The sequence below is a fragment of the Balearica regulorum genome, chromosome 1 (assembly GCF_011004875.1).
Source record: "Balearica regulorum gibbericeps isolate bBalReg1 chromosome 1, bBalReg1.pri, whole genome shotgun sequence".
In the NCBI taxonomy this organism is placed as follows: domain Eukaryota; kingdom Metazoa; phylum Chordata; class Aves; order Gruiformes; family Gruidae; genus Balearica; species Balearica regulorum.
Window position 1 is genome coordinate 27,607,430 of NC_046184.1, and position 18,821 is coordinate 27,626,250.

The 18,821-nt window shown below is 39.2% G+C and overlaps 1 protein-coding gene across 1 annotated transcript in view; it reads right to left on the bottom strand.

Moving 5' to 3' along the window:
* The window catches only part of CFTR (CF transmembrane conductance regulator), a 92,567-nt gene that overhangs the window by 42,537 nt on the left and 31,209 nt on the right, over positions 1-18,821 (bottom strand). Inside the window, exons 9-12 of the mRNA XM_075743648.1 lie at positions 17,146-17,238; positions 16,443-16,625; positions 13,609-13,800; positions 1,956-2,050 (exon numbers count right to left, since the gene is read on the bottom strand). Coding sequence (XP_075599763.1) covers positions 1,956-2,050; positions 13,609-13,800; positions 16,443-16,625; positions 17,146-17,238 — 563 coding nt within the window. The remainder of the gene's footprint in view (positions 1-1,955; positions 2,051-13,608; positions 13,801-16,442; positions 16,626-17,145; positions 17,239-18,821) is intronic.

The window sequence follows — 18,821 nt, forward strand, 5'->3', positions numbered from 1 at the left end:
ATGAAACTCATGATGTGATATGAATCAGGGTATAATTAGTAACAAAAATTTGGACAGCTGCATTTTGGTTCTTTTTAAAGTACCCTAAAAATTAATTTTAAAATCATTATGTTAAACAATGTGAAAATACTTAAGCACCAGGAGAAAAAGCCCTCAATAATAGTATATTATGCTAATAAACCAACTGACTATTGAAAAATCCTCTGTCACGATGGATTTCACTGACCATACATTATGATGTAGTGGCTGCACAACAACAAAAAGTTCTTACTGTTCTTGGCACTTTCATCAGCAAAAGGTTTGCAGGGTTTTTTCCCTGGAATAATGGTAGAACTCAAATTATTGCTATGATTTGTATGCAGGGCTTAGTAGCTATACATGACTGGCTTTAGGATACCAGGCCAGAGAGTTAGCTCAAACCCAAAAGCACGTACTGCTTTTTGACCTTGATCCTTTCCTTCCCCCAGTTGTAGCTGCAGGCACTGACAGTGCTCTAGAAGAAAGATGGATTCAGGCAATCTTCATCCGCTTCTCATGATGGCTGGTTGATGGCACTTGCAGCAGAGATTCTCATTTCACATGACTTTGCACAGAGTACACCAGACACGTGTATGCAGCCAGTTCAAGCAAATACCATCCAGCTTATCGCCTGCGCCGATGGGTACAACCCAGGGCTATAATCCTAAATTTTCTCCTCTAGCTTTCTCAGAGCTTCATCTGCAACTCACACCTCAACACCTGCACACCTTGCTGTATGCTGAGCTTAGACTAGAGCCCAAAGAAAATGTAAAGCACGTACAGCCAGTGTCTTTGGGACATTTAATTGTTTTAAAAAATAATAATTATATAGCTGACAATAAATATATTATATTGGTTCTGTGACCCTCCAGTAAATGAGCTGTGATCATCTGAAAAGCAGCAGACATGATTATTCACAGAATCTGGGAAATACTTCTCATAAATCTTGCATTTTAAATGAAAATCTAAGTCTGTTTTGTTGGTTGGGGTGTTTTTTACTCTGAAAGCTTTGCCTGCTCCTCCTCTCTTATTTTACCACATAAAACAGAACCATCCATGCCTCTTCCATCTCACAAATCTGCTAGAAAGATCCACACTGAAAGCATCTCCATTTTAATGAACCACGCTTACACATCTTTCACGGGATGCCTGTGTGGATCACCATAATGTGATTTTACTTCTACCCAGCATGTCTGAGCATGGGAACCAGCACAGTTTGTACTTGGAACAGATATAGATGGGGCCATTTACACATCAGAGCTATCATTACTGGATTTCTGATGTTAGCTAAGTGATTCTGCTGAAACACATAGCTAATTTATAAGACAAACACCTATGTTATTGTTCTGTAGCCCTCCAGAATTACTTATTAACGTTGGAAGGTCAAATAGACAAGGCCAGACCATTATTCACAGGTGCTGACTAGCCATTGCTTTCCACTGCTTTTTACAACAGAAAAGGACCAAAACTATTAGCAACGCTTATTGTAACATGGCATTTTTTTTCAGTTTTGTTACCTGCAGACAGGGAGTATGTCATTAATCAATATATAAACTGCTTTATAGAAGTGTCATAGCATGGAAGGAACCTGGATTATTTCTTATTTGTATCTTTGTATGGGTTTCTTCAGTACTAAGAAAGCTACACTTAAAGGTCTGAATCTCCAAACTGCATCTTGCATCAGGGAGGGAAAGATTCATCTTCACCTAAGCCATACCATGTGTCTGACATCAAACTTATAAAATTCAATAAATAAATTTGCAGGTGTATCACAAACACAATTGCATAGCAAAACTCAGATTTCTGATAGTTAAATGAAATTCCTGATATTCCTGGAGGATATTTATTTAACAGGACTTGGTCCACGTGTATTTAAATGCTTCGTCATCATACTTACCTTATACATGAAACAGTACACTACTTAGCAAAATACTCACCTTGCTAAGGAGATTCGTGCTCGCTGGCCTCCGCTCAGAATGATTCCACCTTCACCCAGCACTGTATAATCTTTGTCTGGGAACTTGGAAATGTCCTGTTAACAAATTTTTTTTTTTAAGAATCAGACATGTGTTTTCCATATCCCAGAAACTCGAGCTACAGACAGGATGGAAGCATAGTGCACAACAGTGTACAGACATGTCAGCCAGAAGTCATAAAAAAAAAGTCCCACAGAGTTTTATTTCTTTCATTTGCTTATGTAATCAGAAATAGTGATAAAAGATGATGTATCATTCTGTCACAGAGAGCAATCACAAGCTGCAAGATCTCAAGAACAAATATTTGTCTTAATTGCTAGATCTCCATAAAAGCAAGGAATGTACCTTCATACAATACCAATCCAAGATGTTAACCATTTGAGTTTTCTGTCAAATAAAAATGATAAGTGCACTTGCCACTGACGTTAGGGAGAGCAAGAAGCAAACCCTGGATCTGAGCTCTTCAAAACCCAGAGAAATTTATGCTTCATGCAGGTTCATTAAAAAAAGCTTGCACAAAATTCCTAGCTGGGAATGCCAGGAATGCTCAAGGTTTGGGAGCCACATTCCACTGCTTGGGTTGTAAGTTGCTTACAACTCATGACTATGCTAAAAATTAATCTTTAGCCAGTGATAAAAACAGAAAATACCATTTCACACTCATGTGAGACAGAGAAAGGAGCAAAGGAGATCCTTGTGACCCACTGGCCGAGGTGGCCAGAAATTTTCTTGAGAGAAGTATTTAGCACTGAAACTGAGGATCCATGCAAACCACAATAATTCATGGAAGTGGAGACACGGAGAATGGCTTGTGTGCCTGAAGGCTGTCTAGTTTTTCTACTTTTACAGTTGCTCTAACAAAACATATTAATTCTGCCTTCAAGCCTTACCTGCCCTATGTCCTTAAGCCAATACAGTGACACCACTATCACTGTGGTGGTGGTAGTTTCAGGGTACTTTTCCCAGAAACACGGGCTGGATGACCTCCCTGTGCCCCAGGACGCCTAGGTTTCCAGCAGGTATGACTCCAGGGGAGTTTGCCATGCACCGAGCTGGAAGCCCCAAGGGTCCCAGAAGCTCCCAGTGCCGGTGCTCACCACTCGGCAGCACCGGAGTGCCGCTCCCGCTGCCCGTGCAGGCCCTCCTGCTCCCAAGGCAGGGATCTCCTGCAGCCGAGGAAGCCAACCGAGGCATCTGATACCAGACAAAATTGGCTCCAGTGTCCTCATGCTTTACAAAGATTTTCCTTTTAGTGCCACTTTTTTGGGGGGGGGGGAAAGTGGCATGCAAAATCCCACAGAAAGTGAGCTTCTAGGAGCAGGCTTTAGGCAGTGCCCTGGAAGAGGTGGCCTGTTTTGGGGTGCCTTCTTCGCCAAGGGGCACTCTGCAGCACCCACAGAAATCCTGCACCTTCTGGGAAAAAGACTGGAAGACACATGGAGCACTTCCAGGGCAATACAACCTGGCATTCTAAGGTGAGCCTCTCTCTAGAAGTTCGCGTTTCATGCAAAGTCAGATATAATCCAATTTTGATCACCCCTGCTGTGATTCTGATGGCTAATCACACTCTTTTGGGCAGCCTTTTGACATTCTGAGCCTCTGAGGTTTTTCTAAATAAATAAATAAATAAAAATCCTTCCAGAAAATGTTTCCTTCTTCCTCCGCTGTAAATTGGCCTGACCTCAGGAAAAGAGTGAACAATGCCGTTCAGCCCTGGATCAGTGACAGATGAAAGGTCCAGCCACTCGAGGACTAGAAATTGACTGCCTGGTCTGTCGGGAAATGGGAGATTCTCCCAACTCTTTAATTTGATAATAGCATTTACTTCCTGGCTTAGAGGATTCTGACCTTAAAATCAAGACGCTCTTCTGTATGGAAAAGCTATTGCAGGTGATTTTTAAATTCTTCTCATGTTAACTAGTTATTTCCCTCTTGTAAAAGGAGAGCCACACAAGCAAATCTCTGGTACTAATGTACCAGCTCAAGTATTTGCAGAAAGAGGGATGTGAAAAATAGTGCCAGTAACATATTTAAAGGAATATTTTCTGAATGTAACAAAACCATCTTCCTATCAGTCACGAAGTATTTAGAGAGAACATGTGACATTCTGGCATAAAAGCTTTTCTGGCATTTATTTGAGATGACCTGCTCAGATTACTTGTGGTTGCACTATGCATATGGGAGTCACGTTATTCATCTGTAACTTTGACATGTACCCAATATCTTCACCTGAACATTGGGATTTGTGTGGTTAAGTATCTAGATATCTAAGCTGATTTCAGCTGTTTCCCATTTCTGCCAGTACTGCTCCCTGTAATGGTGTTGGTGCCATTTCCTGATTCTACTTCTTTGAAAAAAGCCCAGGTGAAGAACTGGGCCCAGTGTGTCTTCCCCTGCAAAGAGGGTAAAACTGAAATGAATTCCTACTGAAATTAATTCCAGGGCTGCCATTGTTTTAAATGGTGGTGGGATTTCGTCAGATATATTTCTTTGCAGGTGTGTCAACATGGAATTTTAATCAGACTTTTAATGAGTTCCCCTTCTGCTCTCTTCTACCCTTCACCTCAGGGTAATATATGGCATGAAACAGACAAAGAACTTTTCAGGCTGTAATTATAATAATTAAAAAATGTTTAGTAATTTCTTTCAAAGGCATAAACAGCGTGATGAAGTCCAATAGACACACAATGCTATTTGTTGGAACATGCATTACCTATTGTAAAAAAGTACATAGGGCTTGTCCAAATACATCCTTGCTGTCATTTTATGCAGGAAGTGAAATCAAGCCAGGGCCAAACCTAATGTAATGATGCTGAACGACACAAACCCCAGCATACCAGTGAAGTAGCCACTGGATTTTCTTTCACATATCTATTTCTAAATGCTTAAATTGAGAAACCTATTGATAACTATTCAAAGAAACCCCCCACAGTTCCCACAGACATTAATTACTATCATGGGTGCTTCTGCTATCAGGTAACAAATCTCAAGTTGCAAACCCAAGGAAAAGGCACCCCTTTTAATATCTGTTTGCATTTTTAACAGTGTAAATGTCATATTTATCTACCTCAGCAGCAAAGGGATGACCCTCGTAATACCTTTTGGCTTGGTATGGAAAAATATAGCTGAGATAATAAGGTAATATCTCAAAGTGAATAGGAAATATGGTCTTGTTAAAGAAAAGAAGAACCTCAGAATGGACTTTAGACTTCAAGTCTTTTCTGTAGAGGTTGTTTGTTATCAAAATAATTTGATAAATCATTAGCAACAATTAAGATAATAAAGCATGACAGAAAATAGTTTCTAAGAACCATGCATTTCAGCAAGCAGTTGCTTTATATATCCAAAGCTACTCAAACTACTCAAGCAGTTCTAACGATAGAACATACGTATTTTATTTATGGACCGCTCTTTCTTCCTTAAATATGTCCTTAATGATGTGGATTTTGATCTTGCTTCTTCTGCCTCCCCTCCAAAAAGATAAAACTGTCATGAAACTGATGGAACAGAGCAGTAGTCTTGACTGTGTCCATTTCATCTTCACTAACCCTTTCCTCTATTTCACCTCCTTTTTTTCTACAGTCCCAGTTTCTTTACCAGCTCTATCGCCTTCCTTTTCTTCATTGCCATTAATATTTCCTATGTTTATTTTCACAGTTCCCAGAAAATCCCCCATTCACATTGCTACCTCCTTCTCACCTGCCAAAGTACTCCCTTTTTTGCCACCTTCTTTCTTTCTGTGCTTTAGAGAAGCTGCCTCTGAATACATTTTGCAATTCCCTTTCTGTAGAATGGACATTTTGGAATAAAGTAAAAGAAAAATACTGAAGTCTTTATTGTATAAAATGACAAGTAAAGCCGAAGGTAAGTTAAGCAGAAGCAGCATCAAGGATTTCAAGCAGAAGCTGCAATATTATTCCACCCTATGGGATAATATTTCTCTTTAGTTATAAGAGGAAATTTTACTATTACCTGCTTTTTCACTAAGAAAGATGATTATTTTTGTACTTCCAAGCAATCATATTCAATTCTAATATACCAACAAGGTAGAAATGGAATTGAAACAAACCTCCAGATTTTAATTCAGTGATTACTAAAAATCTTAATTAATCTGAAATGTCATTTTGCAGAAAGCATAACTTTCAATATACCCTGAATTTCAGAAAAGAAATGATCTTGAAAGTAAGACAGATATGAACTAAACTGAAAAATTTGAAGTTTTAAAGTTTTGAAATCAAGTCTTCTTTTTCAGACTCATATGTACTAGTGAATATTTCTGTTAATTTTTAAAAGATGAAAATTTTTCAGGAATTTTTTATATCTTGGCTTTTGGGTAACCAGCTTGAACGTACTTGAGTCCTCATTTTCCTGGGCCAGAAGCCAGAAAACCAGATCTCTTTAAAGCATTTCAAATTAGAAATTACTTTTTAAATTTTTATTTTATTTAGGTAACTCTCCTCTCTCTGCCTATGATTTCTGAAGCCTAAGATTTTGTTAGATTTAAGCTGAACCATTTATGAAGGATTCATGGTCCAAAAGCATAAGCTTTGTTTTCACAAGGGTTTGTGACCTTGAGCAGAGTGTCAGGCTCACCCAAAACTCACCGAATGCTGGCAAAACTTGCTTTCTTTATGGTGAAACGTTCCCGTGGAACAGATTTTTGAAACATGAAGTAGTCGGTATGCTGTATGTTTGTAGTTAAATTCAGGGTAAGGGAATTAAATACGATTCTAGTAGTGACACAGAAGACAGGACAATGTCCAAGGTAATCAGTCCAGAGCCCTGTACCTAAGACAGGGAAAGGCGTGGGTAGAGCTGCCTTGACTGAAACAGGTTTTTAACTAAATGATATCAACACAGAACATTGCAGAGGGCCACTGTTAAACATATTTACTTGATTGCTGATAAGCTTCTTGAAGTCAGTGCATTTGGAGTTTGACTCTATTTTTTTTTCCTCTAATTGAGATGATCCCTGCTATAAAGAAACTATGCTAGTCTATTTACTTCCAGTTTCCCCAGGGAACTCACTGTGTCAGCAGCTTCACAGCTGACCTGCCCATGATTTTGGGCCACAGACAAGAATTTCCGTTAAAGGAGTCTGCTCATGCCAGTGGATCATACCAGTGCAAGGTGGAAAAAAAATATAAAGGTAGCCAGCTTTTGGGCGCACGTGTCTGAGATGCAATGGTTGTAGTGGGAGATTTGACATATTACATGGGCTTTCTGCCTGAAAGAAGCATTTATGCTATTTTAGCTGTTTACATTAGGAGGAGATGCACTTCACCTTGACATGCCTGTTTCTCTCCTCAGCTGTGAAGACAGGCTAAGTAACTTGCTCTCACATAGTTTACACTGTAGACTTGTATGTGATTAGGTAACCAAGCTACCTCTTCATATCCTCTTGTAGAGAACTACCCACTACAAAGTACTCAGTTCCAGACTTGAATCCTTATTGTTCCTCTCTTCCACACACTTTGTAATCTGCCAATATACCCTGTGAAAAACAGGCACAGTAACAGGGCACCAAGTATTTCACTCACTGCCATAATAACCTCTCAACTGAAAAAACCCAACCCAACCGACCAACCAAAAAAAAACCCAGCACAGATAAAAGGGGCTGGACCAGTACAGTGGGATGCAAGGCCATGTTTCTGTTTCAGGGCAACCTTGACATTGCAGTGAACTCGTCACCCAAGGATGGATGCCATCCTTTGCAAGGAGACGTCGAACACGCAGGAACACAAACCAGGGCTTGGCGTATTGACTTTCTCTTTCTCTAGTTATTCTCTCTATAATCTAAGTTCCTAGATGAAAATGAATCTCCTGCACTCCCTGTAAAATCAGCTCAAAAAACCCACAGGATCTGGCCGCAGATTTATTTAGTACTATAATATGATTTGATTTCACATGGAAACACTTCCTCTATTTGCATGCCATGTTAAACATTACATTCATGAGCAGCTGGTGGCTCTCAAATCAGAACATGTGTTTATTTTAAGAGTGGTAATCTCTCAAAAGTCACTTGCCATTCTGTGTTTATGGCCTCTTAGGTAACCATTGAAGGATCAAATGAACTAACTAGGTGGAAAAATATCTATCTTACCTTGCAAAAAGGTAAAAATGGAAGTCATGGAAGTATGATTTCAAAACTAACGAATGACTGCACCCCTTCAAATGGGATACAATGCTTGTTTATTTTTTAAAAAGAATAACTATAATGAGCTTGCTTCCGCAGTCTTGACTGGAGGAACGCATTCTCTTAGGATGATTTTGTTCAATGCTAACAGCATTTAGACACGAAGATTCCAGTTTCAGCTGTCCAAAGGTTTTACCTTTTTAACCTAGCAAGTGCTGAAACAAACAAAAATCCCACACGCTGTGTATAGTAGGCAATTAATACTGATTTTTCAACCTAAAAATATGAAAATCAATCCACATTCCTTCCCCATTTTTCATTACATCAGTAATAAGGATTTTGCAAACCCAATTGGCTACTCCTACAAATTCCCATTTATATTCATTTTATCCCTGCCATGACATTAATACAACCCTTCAATCTCTGGGGAAGTTACACTTGTGGAATTACCTCAAATTTATTAGAAAGTTTCCGTAGACACATAAACTCATCCAGTTCACATCTCCCAGTGGCTTTTGCTATTGAGCAATAACAATAAAAATCAATGAATTTTGCAGGATGGTTTCTCAGTGTTAAATTTGTTCATACTTGGTCCTTAATTTGAAGTGCTAGGCAAAAGTTCACCCTCTCTTGCTAATTGATTTTTATCATGAATGTGATGAAAAGTACTTGATAAAAAGGGTAAAACATCTTGTAAAAAAAAAAAAAAAAGAAAAAGGTATCATAAGCTGAGGCAACACCAATTCATCTTATCTTACCTTTGGAGCACCTTTAAGCTTGCCTATGGGATCTGTCTTTAGGAAAGTAGTTAGAATATGTACCAATTACATCTTGGCTTCTCTATATCATAGCATGCCAATTTAAGATTTTAAAGGTAATAGATTTGTGATAATACCTGCACACTCAAAATTAAACCCGTTCGAACAATTTATTTCAAAAAAGCTTCTCAATAAAGGACAGATGGTAAGGACTACTGATCTGTGCTGGAATGGTTTGATCTAGAAGTTGAAAGCCTTCACTTCCATATTTGCAAACTGGGACCTTCATTTTAAAAGACATGTTAAATTAGGTACTCACCCTGCTTGCTTGCTTGCTAAAATATTCACTATTTCTCAAGGAAAGGTAAAAAGAGGAAGAAGGCAGTGGAGAAGAACAAGCAGCCCTTCTCCGATGCCCTTTTGTAAAACTTTTTTTACTGCGATGTTTCACAGAACGCATTATGTAATTTAAATGCATTGGCTTTCCCTTGAGCTCAGCATCACAAAGGATAAGGGCAATGTCTGTGCACCACTTACATCTCACTGCAGCCATATTTAGTTTATGCTGGGCTTTCAGAAATAATTTTTTGCCAGTACGGCTGTGTCTATAGGATATCAAGAATGCTAAGGCACCTCTTAATTACAATCCCTTCATCTCAACTCCAAAGCAGTCTTTCTGTTGTTCTATCACCTTCCACTTCTCTGCTTTCAACCTCTGCCCATTTCCAAACTCCAGTAACTAGAACCACATTGTAAAACATGATTTTACCTCCCCTGATGCCCTACTTATCCTCAAAGGAAAAATATAATCAAGAAATGTAATTACAATCAAGTCCTGAATCATTTTACCCATGTAAAGCAGGCCGCACTACCATAAAAATACGCACATAAGCTGTACAAACAGAAGTTTAAAACGTACCTTAGACATGCTTTTACTGGTGCACATAGAGATGCATTGAGAACCCTTCTCATGCTTCTTCAGTATTGTATATCTATACAGTGTCATCCTGAAATTATGACAAGCAGTGGTACTTAGACCTGAGAAACTGCCCTCACTGAGCCTTCGACACACAACCGTCTTTCATTGCACATCCTTTCAAAGCTCGGATCTCATACACTTGTACGGGGCTGCACTGTGGTGTCCCTTGCCCTTGGTATCCCCACATGCCAGAGAAGGCTACAGAGCAGAGTTGTGAGGACCAAGGGCCTTGAATCAAACCTGTGACACTATATTGCTGCCACAGGTGTCCCCCTCCATCAAGTGGGACTACATTCAAAGGAGGACCATTAAAACACATACTTCCCATACGTAGACTCACAAAACAGTAACTACTGTATGATGTGATTCACTGCATCTGACCATTCATCAGTCACACACCTATGTGATGGGCATTGGGTGAGACAACTGTTATGTTATACATGAGAAAAAAGGATACGTGAGAGATGTGTACACACTAATTGAGCCTGCAAACCCAGGCACAGACTGAGATCTTAATGCACTGCGCACTACGCAAACGCACTTTGTCAAACTATCCTGCAGAGTATTTATGAGGGATGCAGTTCTCCAGTATATCATAACCATTTTCTTTTTGATCTTCAACTTCTGTTTCATGGCACGACATCATGAACAGGTATACTAGCACAACTGGAGAGTAGGTGAATTGCAGCAAGGTAACAAGAATAAGAAGTTGAAGGCAGAAATCTTTAAATTGAGTATGGAAGTCAAGAAAGTACAATATCTAACTACCTGACCCCTTTGGATTACAAAATAGCTCTAAATTGCTATAAACTTATGTGAGCTCATAAAAGAAATAAAATCAATAAAATCAATAAAAAATAAAAGAAATAAAAGAAAATCCTTTTGTTGCTCATAGTTTCATTGCTTTCCAGTAATGTTAACTGTGAATTTAGGAATTTGACTAGATCTTCAGTATGCTTCCTCTATAGGATGATGGTGGAGATGGCAAAGCAAAAGGAACATTTCACAAGTACGTTACTTTTTGCAGTTGTAACACATCTATTTGTCCACTGGGTCAAGGAAGATGGCTTTGTATTCCCAAAAAAGTATTTGTGAGCGTGGAGCTTGGAAGTAAATCTCACATAGCCACTTTTAAGAGCTGTATGTTAACTGACTTTCAGCATACGTGCAATAAGGAAATAAACTCTCTTTTATCACCAATTCTTGGTTCCCCTTGAAAAGCCCATATAAGAACTAGACAGCAACAGGCCTACATTCAGGTAGACTATATAAATACCTAGGAAATTTGCAGAGAAGGGGGCAAAGTGAACTCCCTTAGGCAAAAACCCTCTGGTACCTCTCCTTTCTGAAGAATGAGAACACACACAAGCCCAATCCAACAAAGCACTAACCCTTGTTGTAACAAACGCCTAAAAGGTCACATTGGGAAATAAACTGGGAATTAATATTTGAAATCCATCCTTCAATCTGCCATACTAAGTCCTGTTTAGTAACTAAGATGTGAAAGCTAACAAGACTAGAAAGCATAACAGCAGCAATAAGGTAGTGCACTTGGCTTCCTTCCAGACCATTCTGCCTTCTCTTCAGGCCAGCCCAATTTATTCAGCTTCAGTTCAGAAGAAAATATCCTTATAAGTATCAAACAATCTCAAATAATGAGCCCTGCTAGGAGGTGAAGCATATCATTCTGCACAGAGCTGCACCAACACTGATCAAAGCTGGCTTGATTGAGTCTCTCTGGAGAACAAAGGAGCTGCAGCCTACCGAGGTATCAAGCCGTTCCACCAACACCAAAACACCAAGCCATCCCACCGACACTGAGACACTGACCCGTCCCACCAACACGAAGACAGTGAGCCATCATTAACCACCCTCTGCTCTAGGAAGAGCCTGGGCTCGGAAGCCTTTTTAGGCAAGGACAGTTTTGAACTGCTGAAGCCACTTATTTCTTGGAGCTTTGTCATTAACTACAACTTTTACAACCAGGGTTAAGGACTAGTCTCTTCAGAAAGCCTGACACAGAGTTTGTTAATTCTCCTGTCTTCAGAAGCCTTCAAAGAAGATTTCCAGCAAACCACAATCCAAACACAAGATGAAACGGCCATAAACACATAAGAAAAAGTTACATTATCACTTAACTATACCCTGCTCTGAGATAAAGCACAGTAACCTCATCTTGTTTTTACACAGACTGGGTATTGTTTTCTTGCTTGACTGGCACTAAAGGAAAATATGTTTCACTGTGTGGCCTAAAGACAGATCCTATTCAGCACAGTTAAATATTCATTGTTTTCATCTACAGAGCAACCCTAAGGAGAAGCACTTGGGGTGTTGGTTGATGAAAAGCTCAACATGAGCCAGCAGTGTGTGATTGCAGCCCAGAAAGCCAACCATATCCTGGGTTGCATCAAAAGAGGTGTGACCAGCAGGTCAAGAGAGGTGATCCTGCACCTCTACTCTGCTCTTGTGAGACCCCACCTGGAGTACTGCATCCAGCTCTGGGGGCCCCAACATAAGAAGGACATGGAGCTGTTGGAGTGAGTCCAGAGGAGGGCCACAAAGCTGAGCAGAGGGCTGGAGCACCTCTCCTATGAAGACAGGCTGAGACAGCTGGGGTTGTTCAGCCTGGAGAAGACAAGGCTCCAGAGAGACCTTAGACAACCCTACCAGTACCTGAAGGGGCCTACAGGAAAGATAGGGAGGGACTGTTTAAAAGAGCATGGAGTGATAGGATAGGGGATAATGGCTTTAAACTGAAGGAGGGTCGATTTAGATTAGATGTTAGGAAGAAATTCTTCTCTATGAGGGTGGTGAGGCACTGGAACAGGTTGCCCAGAGAGGTTGTGGATGCCCCATCCCTGGAAGTGTTTAAGACCAGGTTGGATGAGGCTTTGGGCAACGTGGTCTAGTGGAGGGTGTCCCTGCCTGCAAGCAGGGGGGTTGGAACTAGATGATCGTTAAGATCCCTTCCAACTCAAACCATTCTATGATGATTCTATGATTCTATGTTACAGACAAAATGCCTGATCTTAAAGTATAGCAATAACAGTGGAAAGGTCTAAAATGCTGGCTCCTTCTGTTTCTTGCAATGTTAGAAGATATCTTTTCCTACACTACCCTCTGGCAACATCAAACACACAGAGGGACATTTCCCCATCATTGTACTAATTGTGGGCTACATGTCACATAAAGATTGATCCTGCAATAATTTCCAGTTTGAGAATTTTCAATGATGTGCACACAGGAACACCCAACCTCAGTCAAGATTTTCCTCTAAATAATTCAGGTTTCTGGCACAGCATTCTAATTATACCTGGAGCCATTTTTAAAATGCAAAAGAAAAGAAGGAAAACAGGTTAATTTCCAAGATTGTAAGGAAAAGCTTCTTTATGGGGAAGAAATATGAAAAAAATTTTGTAGGAGCAATACTTTTTACATCATTTCTTTAACATCAATGTGTTTACCCAGGTTTTTAACTAGCAAGGAAGACTGAGAAGGCAGATACCTTATAATATCTAAGCCAGCTTATTTAGCTCCTGTTGTGTAAACTACCAGAACTGGCACCATCAGCGCATCTCCCATGGAGCTGGCAACAGGCTGACTTGACAAAATTGGGATGCCAGGCTGAGTTCCTTAAATCTCAGAAATGTCTCGCTTATTTAAAGCTCCACTCCCTGACTTTTTCTTTGGGGTTTTTCAATTGGGTTGGGTCACAGGTCTTAAGAGTCCTAGATGACTGACCTCTTCTAGTTGGCAGGCTTTGATGACACTCTTGTATCGGTATTCATCATAGGATACACCAAAAATTATGTTTTCTTTTATTGTTCCAGGCATGATCCAGGAGACTTGAGGTGAAAAGGATATCCTTCCACTGTGTTTAATTTTACCCTGCGAAGGCTCCAATTCTCCCATTATCAACATCAGAAGAGAAGTCTGAAAAATCATTAACACTTGGTTAATATAGCAGAGATCTGTACAACCGTAAGAAATGCTAAACAAAGTAAGAGTCATTCTGCTAAGTCACTTGAACAGTACATTTGTCTTGTAAAGAGTGTCCCTATAAGTACTGATCTAGTGCAAGCTGCAGTTAGTGGAGATTTTCATGATGCGTATGGTTCTGAAAGGCCTCTGAAATGAGAGAAACTTCACTCTACAAATGATAAAAATTATGTAAGGTATCTTGTAAAAAAGGCATGCTGCTGCAAAAGTATGCATTTTTATTTAAACTTCCAGTAATTTTACAAGGTAAAAATGTGAGCATCTGTGAGACACATACAGACATAAGGTACTGGTATCTATGGAAAATGTTATTTGATTTTTAACATTAGCAGTGACTATTTTGTTTGTTCTTTGTACAACAGAATTCATGTTTACAATTTTGCTAGTGTTGACAAGCCTTTTATCTGCATTGCATTGAAAAATGAAATTTTCTTTGTGTATGTGTATACACTCACAAACAGCTCAGTGTGATCTGAATTTTCCTCTGTAACTGCTAACTCATTTACGTGAATACATGACCTAAGTATATTTACTATTTCCCTTCGTAAAAGAATTGATTGCAATTTCAGCACTGACATGTTATAATTTCAAAGTTAATCAGTAGCTTGTAGTAACCTTGTCACACATCACTAGCTACTAGATCAAAGAATAGAATTGAGAAACACAGGGAAAAATGTTACAGAGCCATTCCAGTGGTGTTCTTACTACTAATAAACAGTCAACAAAGCTGGGACGTAACAGCCAAAGATCTAAAAATCTGTCTAAGTCACAGTTTCATGCTGTCAAGCACAGAGATTCTTTGACAAGTTATACAATGTGCAGGGGGAGTCTCATGAGATTCTTTTCATTGTACCAGAATCTGACTTTTCTGAAATGCTGAGTAAGAAGTTTCTGACCTTGCAAAGGACAGCTGCTTGGTAAGTTTTCCACACTGGATGTTAAACTACTGTATCCCATGCCATATAACATAAATGGAAAAAAAAAAACCCCAACCCTATCTAATATTGAGGCAGTATTAAAGAGCTGATGTCAGGTTTCATACCTGTTGTAGATAAGATAAGTGTGCAGTGTATTTCACAGGCCTGACAGTTCCTGGAATATACAGTAACAGCCTCAAGCAGCATGAAGGAAACCTTAAATTCAAAGGGAGTAAGGGAAGGAGAATTTCTGGGGTTTTTTGAGGGGGGTGTAAACCTTATTTTTTAAAGTTTTTCAGATATTATGAGCCTTTTATCTTCATTGCCTTGAAAAGTGCAAAAAAATTTTGTTGTATGTATACACTCACATAAACTGCTCAGTGTAATCTGAATTTTTCTCAACTTCCTCAGAGGCTGAATAAAGGAGATATACACACGTTCTTCAGCACTTTCTAGTTGACATTTTTGTATTACAAGTATCAGTTTTAGCAATAGCCATCTGAGACTATCAGCAACATAGGAAAACTATTCTGTTAATTCAGAACTATCACAGTAAAATGTACCTCAACATATCAGCTTGAGGACAACTTCATGTCCTGAGTCCCTTGCTTTTTTCTACTGGTATCATTACTGAAAAATAATATAGAAGCTTTAATGATATTGAAATTGATGGGTCCTTTGCAATGACTCCAACAAACCAAAGATTTTACCCCATGCAAGTAAAAGTAATTAGAATATGTTCACCAAGAATTTGTTAAACAGGAAAGGAAAAGTTGCCAAATGCATAATGAATGTTTATTTCGACTTTCACATCTCCTCAGAAAACCCAGTGAAGATGAAAGACTCAGCTAATTACTTGCTCTTCAAAGTGAATAAGAGTATCACAGTTCAACTCATTTTATATTAATGACATTAATCGGATGTATTATCTGCAAACTAAATGTATTGATAACATTTTGGGGTTCTAAAAGGATGATTAATTTAAACCACAACTGTTTTTTTCAGAAAACCTCCAGTTCCAGCAGCACGTCCCCAGGCTTTCACAGGGGACTCAGGGAGCCTGTCCAAGTGAGGCACTGGGGGAACTGGAGCACAAGTGACCATATGTCCAGGGCGGGCATCACAGGGACCTGGCTAATTCGTGTAAGGCTTGTCAGGTTACTGACCATCTTGTGCTCAATGTTTTCCTCAAAACCTTAGCAAGGCAGGAAAAAAATTTTTTAGAAAAGTCCACTTTCTAGCACACTGAGGCATCTGGCATAACTATACTATGTTCTCCAGTTTATTGTTTTAAAGGTGGGGGGATTCTCACCATGAGCATTAACTTTAGGTTTCAGTCTGCATTATTCCTGCAAATTTCCTTTTACTTCCTATGGAAAAATAGTTTTGTCATTTAAATAGTTTTGTTATTTAAATTACTATTTCCTTGTAAGTCCAAAACTATCCAGCAAACTCTGTCTCATATTGGCCACAGAGTAAAACTTCAAATAACTATTGGCCATTTTATTGAAACTTACAGTTTATTCATACTTTTTCCTACAGACATCATTTTTACAGCAAGCACAGGATAACAAGAATACAGTAACAATACAGATAACAACACAAAATTATTCCTTAAAATTATCAGGACTTTTGTTGAAACAACAGAAATAGAGATACCTTGCCTGCTCCAGTAGATCCAGAAACAGCTAACAACTGTCCCTTCTCAATCTTGAAATTTATATCCTGAAGAACAGGAGAGGCATGAAGGGGAAAATTACTGAAGAAGAGATTGTTGTCAGTGCTAGGAGCTTTGCTGTTGTTGTTTTCCTGGTTTGCTTTTACAAACAGCTCTCCAATTCCCTGCAACATACACAGATATGTATTTGTATGTACATAAAAAATAAATAAAATATGCACAGGCAGACATATATATCATACTATGGACTTACAAAAACACGTGAACTTACTTTTCTGATGTTACTTTTCCTCTCTATAACATATTTATTATATTCTTAAATAAATATGTTTCCTAATGTAAGTATTGGACTTGCTCTTAAGACAAACAACGTTTGCCTATTATAGAAATGCTTTCCCATGTTTATACATGCCACAACATGATTCTGTTTTAAGGCTGGCTTAAATCAGAAATAACTACTTATTACTGACCTTAACACTTGTTAAAAGGTCTCTTCCAACGTTTCTCAACCACGGATAATTTGATATCATGCATTAATTACTTGCCATATATTTGTTGCCTGCTGATAGTTGAAGCCAGTTAAAGTAAAGGAGCGTGGGCAGCTCTTTTTAGAGAACACCAAGGCAAGTATCAGTAAAAAAGATACACACTGTGTTTTAATTCAGTTTGGGTAAAAGTACTAACCTCATCCCAAAAAGCTGTTACTTTGTCCAGCTCAACCCCAGTGGTTGTTAGATTATACTCCAGGGCTTTATATTCTTTTTTCAGCAAGAAATCCTAGAAACACCGTGAAAGCAGACGAGAGGAAATGGTCAGGGACAACGGCTGTATCACACAGAGCAGTACATGCTTGCCAACACTGAGCACTGGCTAATATTTCTGATGGTGCTATTACATTGCAGTGTCTTAGAGAGAGGCATAAATAGAGCTTATACGTCTTTCGGATGCAGGAGGAAATGTTTTTGAAACTACAGATTCTTACATTGCTAGTGAAAACATAATCATAAATGTATTTGGTTCTGGTTTAGAAAGAATATCAAAACTTGGCATTTCCTTTGCTTTCAGGGCTTGTATCAGGCAGCATCACCCCTCCAACCTTAATCCTTTTCAAATAAAGCCTTGGGTCTCCCCAAGACATGCTGCTGTCTCCCTATTCCAAAACTGCAAGAGTTTAAAAGAGTCAGAATGATCTCTCTACCGAAAAAAAAAATAAAATAAAGGCAGATCATGATCCCAGCCAGTGCAGCATTGAAGTAATGTAATTTCAAATGACACAAAAGTCAGCAACCTGACACTTGGGTTACGTTCTGGGATAATATTAGGAAAAGAAGAGTAAGTCTATGCCAATATAGGAAAAATAACTTCTCTATTCCGTTATTTTATTAAGGTTAGGCAGTCTGTAGGTACCGTCTCCTCTAAATTGTCTTTTTAAATTATATGGAACCAAGTAGGTCTCTGTGGGCAGTACAGTGGACAAACTAAGCAGATACGGGGGGAAATCAGTTCTCTACAGTAAACTTGCAAATTTCCCAAGCAGAACAAGAAGAAGGGAAAAAGCAGATGATTGAAAGGGCAGGAACCGAAAAACTGGAAGGCAAAATACACACAGTTTGTGCAAAAAAAAAAAAGGAAATGATAGCTAGGCTTTCATAACAAAGGTGGTGGGGTCATCCGGGGGAGTTGCTGGAGCAGTGATAGTCAGAGAAAGCACATTGATCCAGAAATACTTCATGGTCTAGAAACTATGGATCTAGCTACAGGGAAAATACAATAACCCAAGGGACATATCTGGCCCAGTGAACTCTCAAAACTGATGAGGAAATTAAATCAGAGAAATGTATGAGTGGTTTATTATTTTTGTTTATGTTTCTTGTGGCAAGTAAAGGGCATTAGTGTTCTGGGATTCTGTGCAGTCTGTCTATGGGGTCTGTACTGAACCTGCCACAAAGAGATGATTATTTATGGATTCTGGAGCATCCACAGAGCTAAGATCCCTTCAGACAAGCATTCAGCAAAGTGAGGGCAATGGTATGACAACTGGGCTTGCCAGTTCTGTGACAGGGCATTGTTCTGTGACAGGGCATACACTCTTCCAGGGAACAGGAGAGACAGGATACCTCCACTAACACCTAGGGAATCTGAGAGCACAAGGATTGCCTAAATTGGGACCCAACAAGGCAGCCTTCTGAATGTCAAATAGAAAGATTTATGGCTAGATTTCTCAAACTTTCTGCCCAGTTGAAAACTGATCAGAGGGCTGGAGCACCTCTCCTATGAGGACAGGTTGAGAGGGTTGGGCTTGTTCAGCCTGGAGAAGACAAGGCTCCAGAGAGACCTTAGACAACCCTACCAGTACCTGA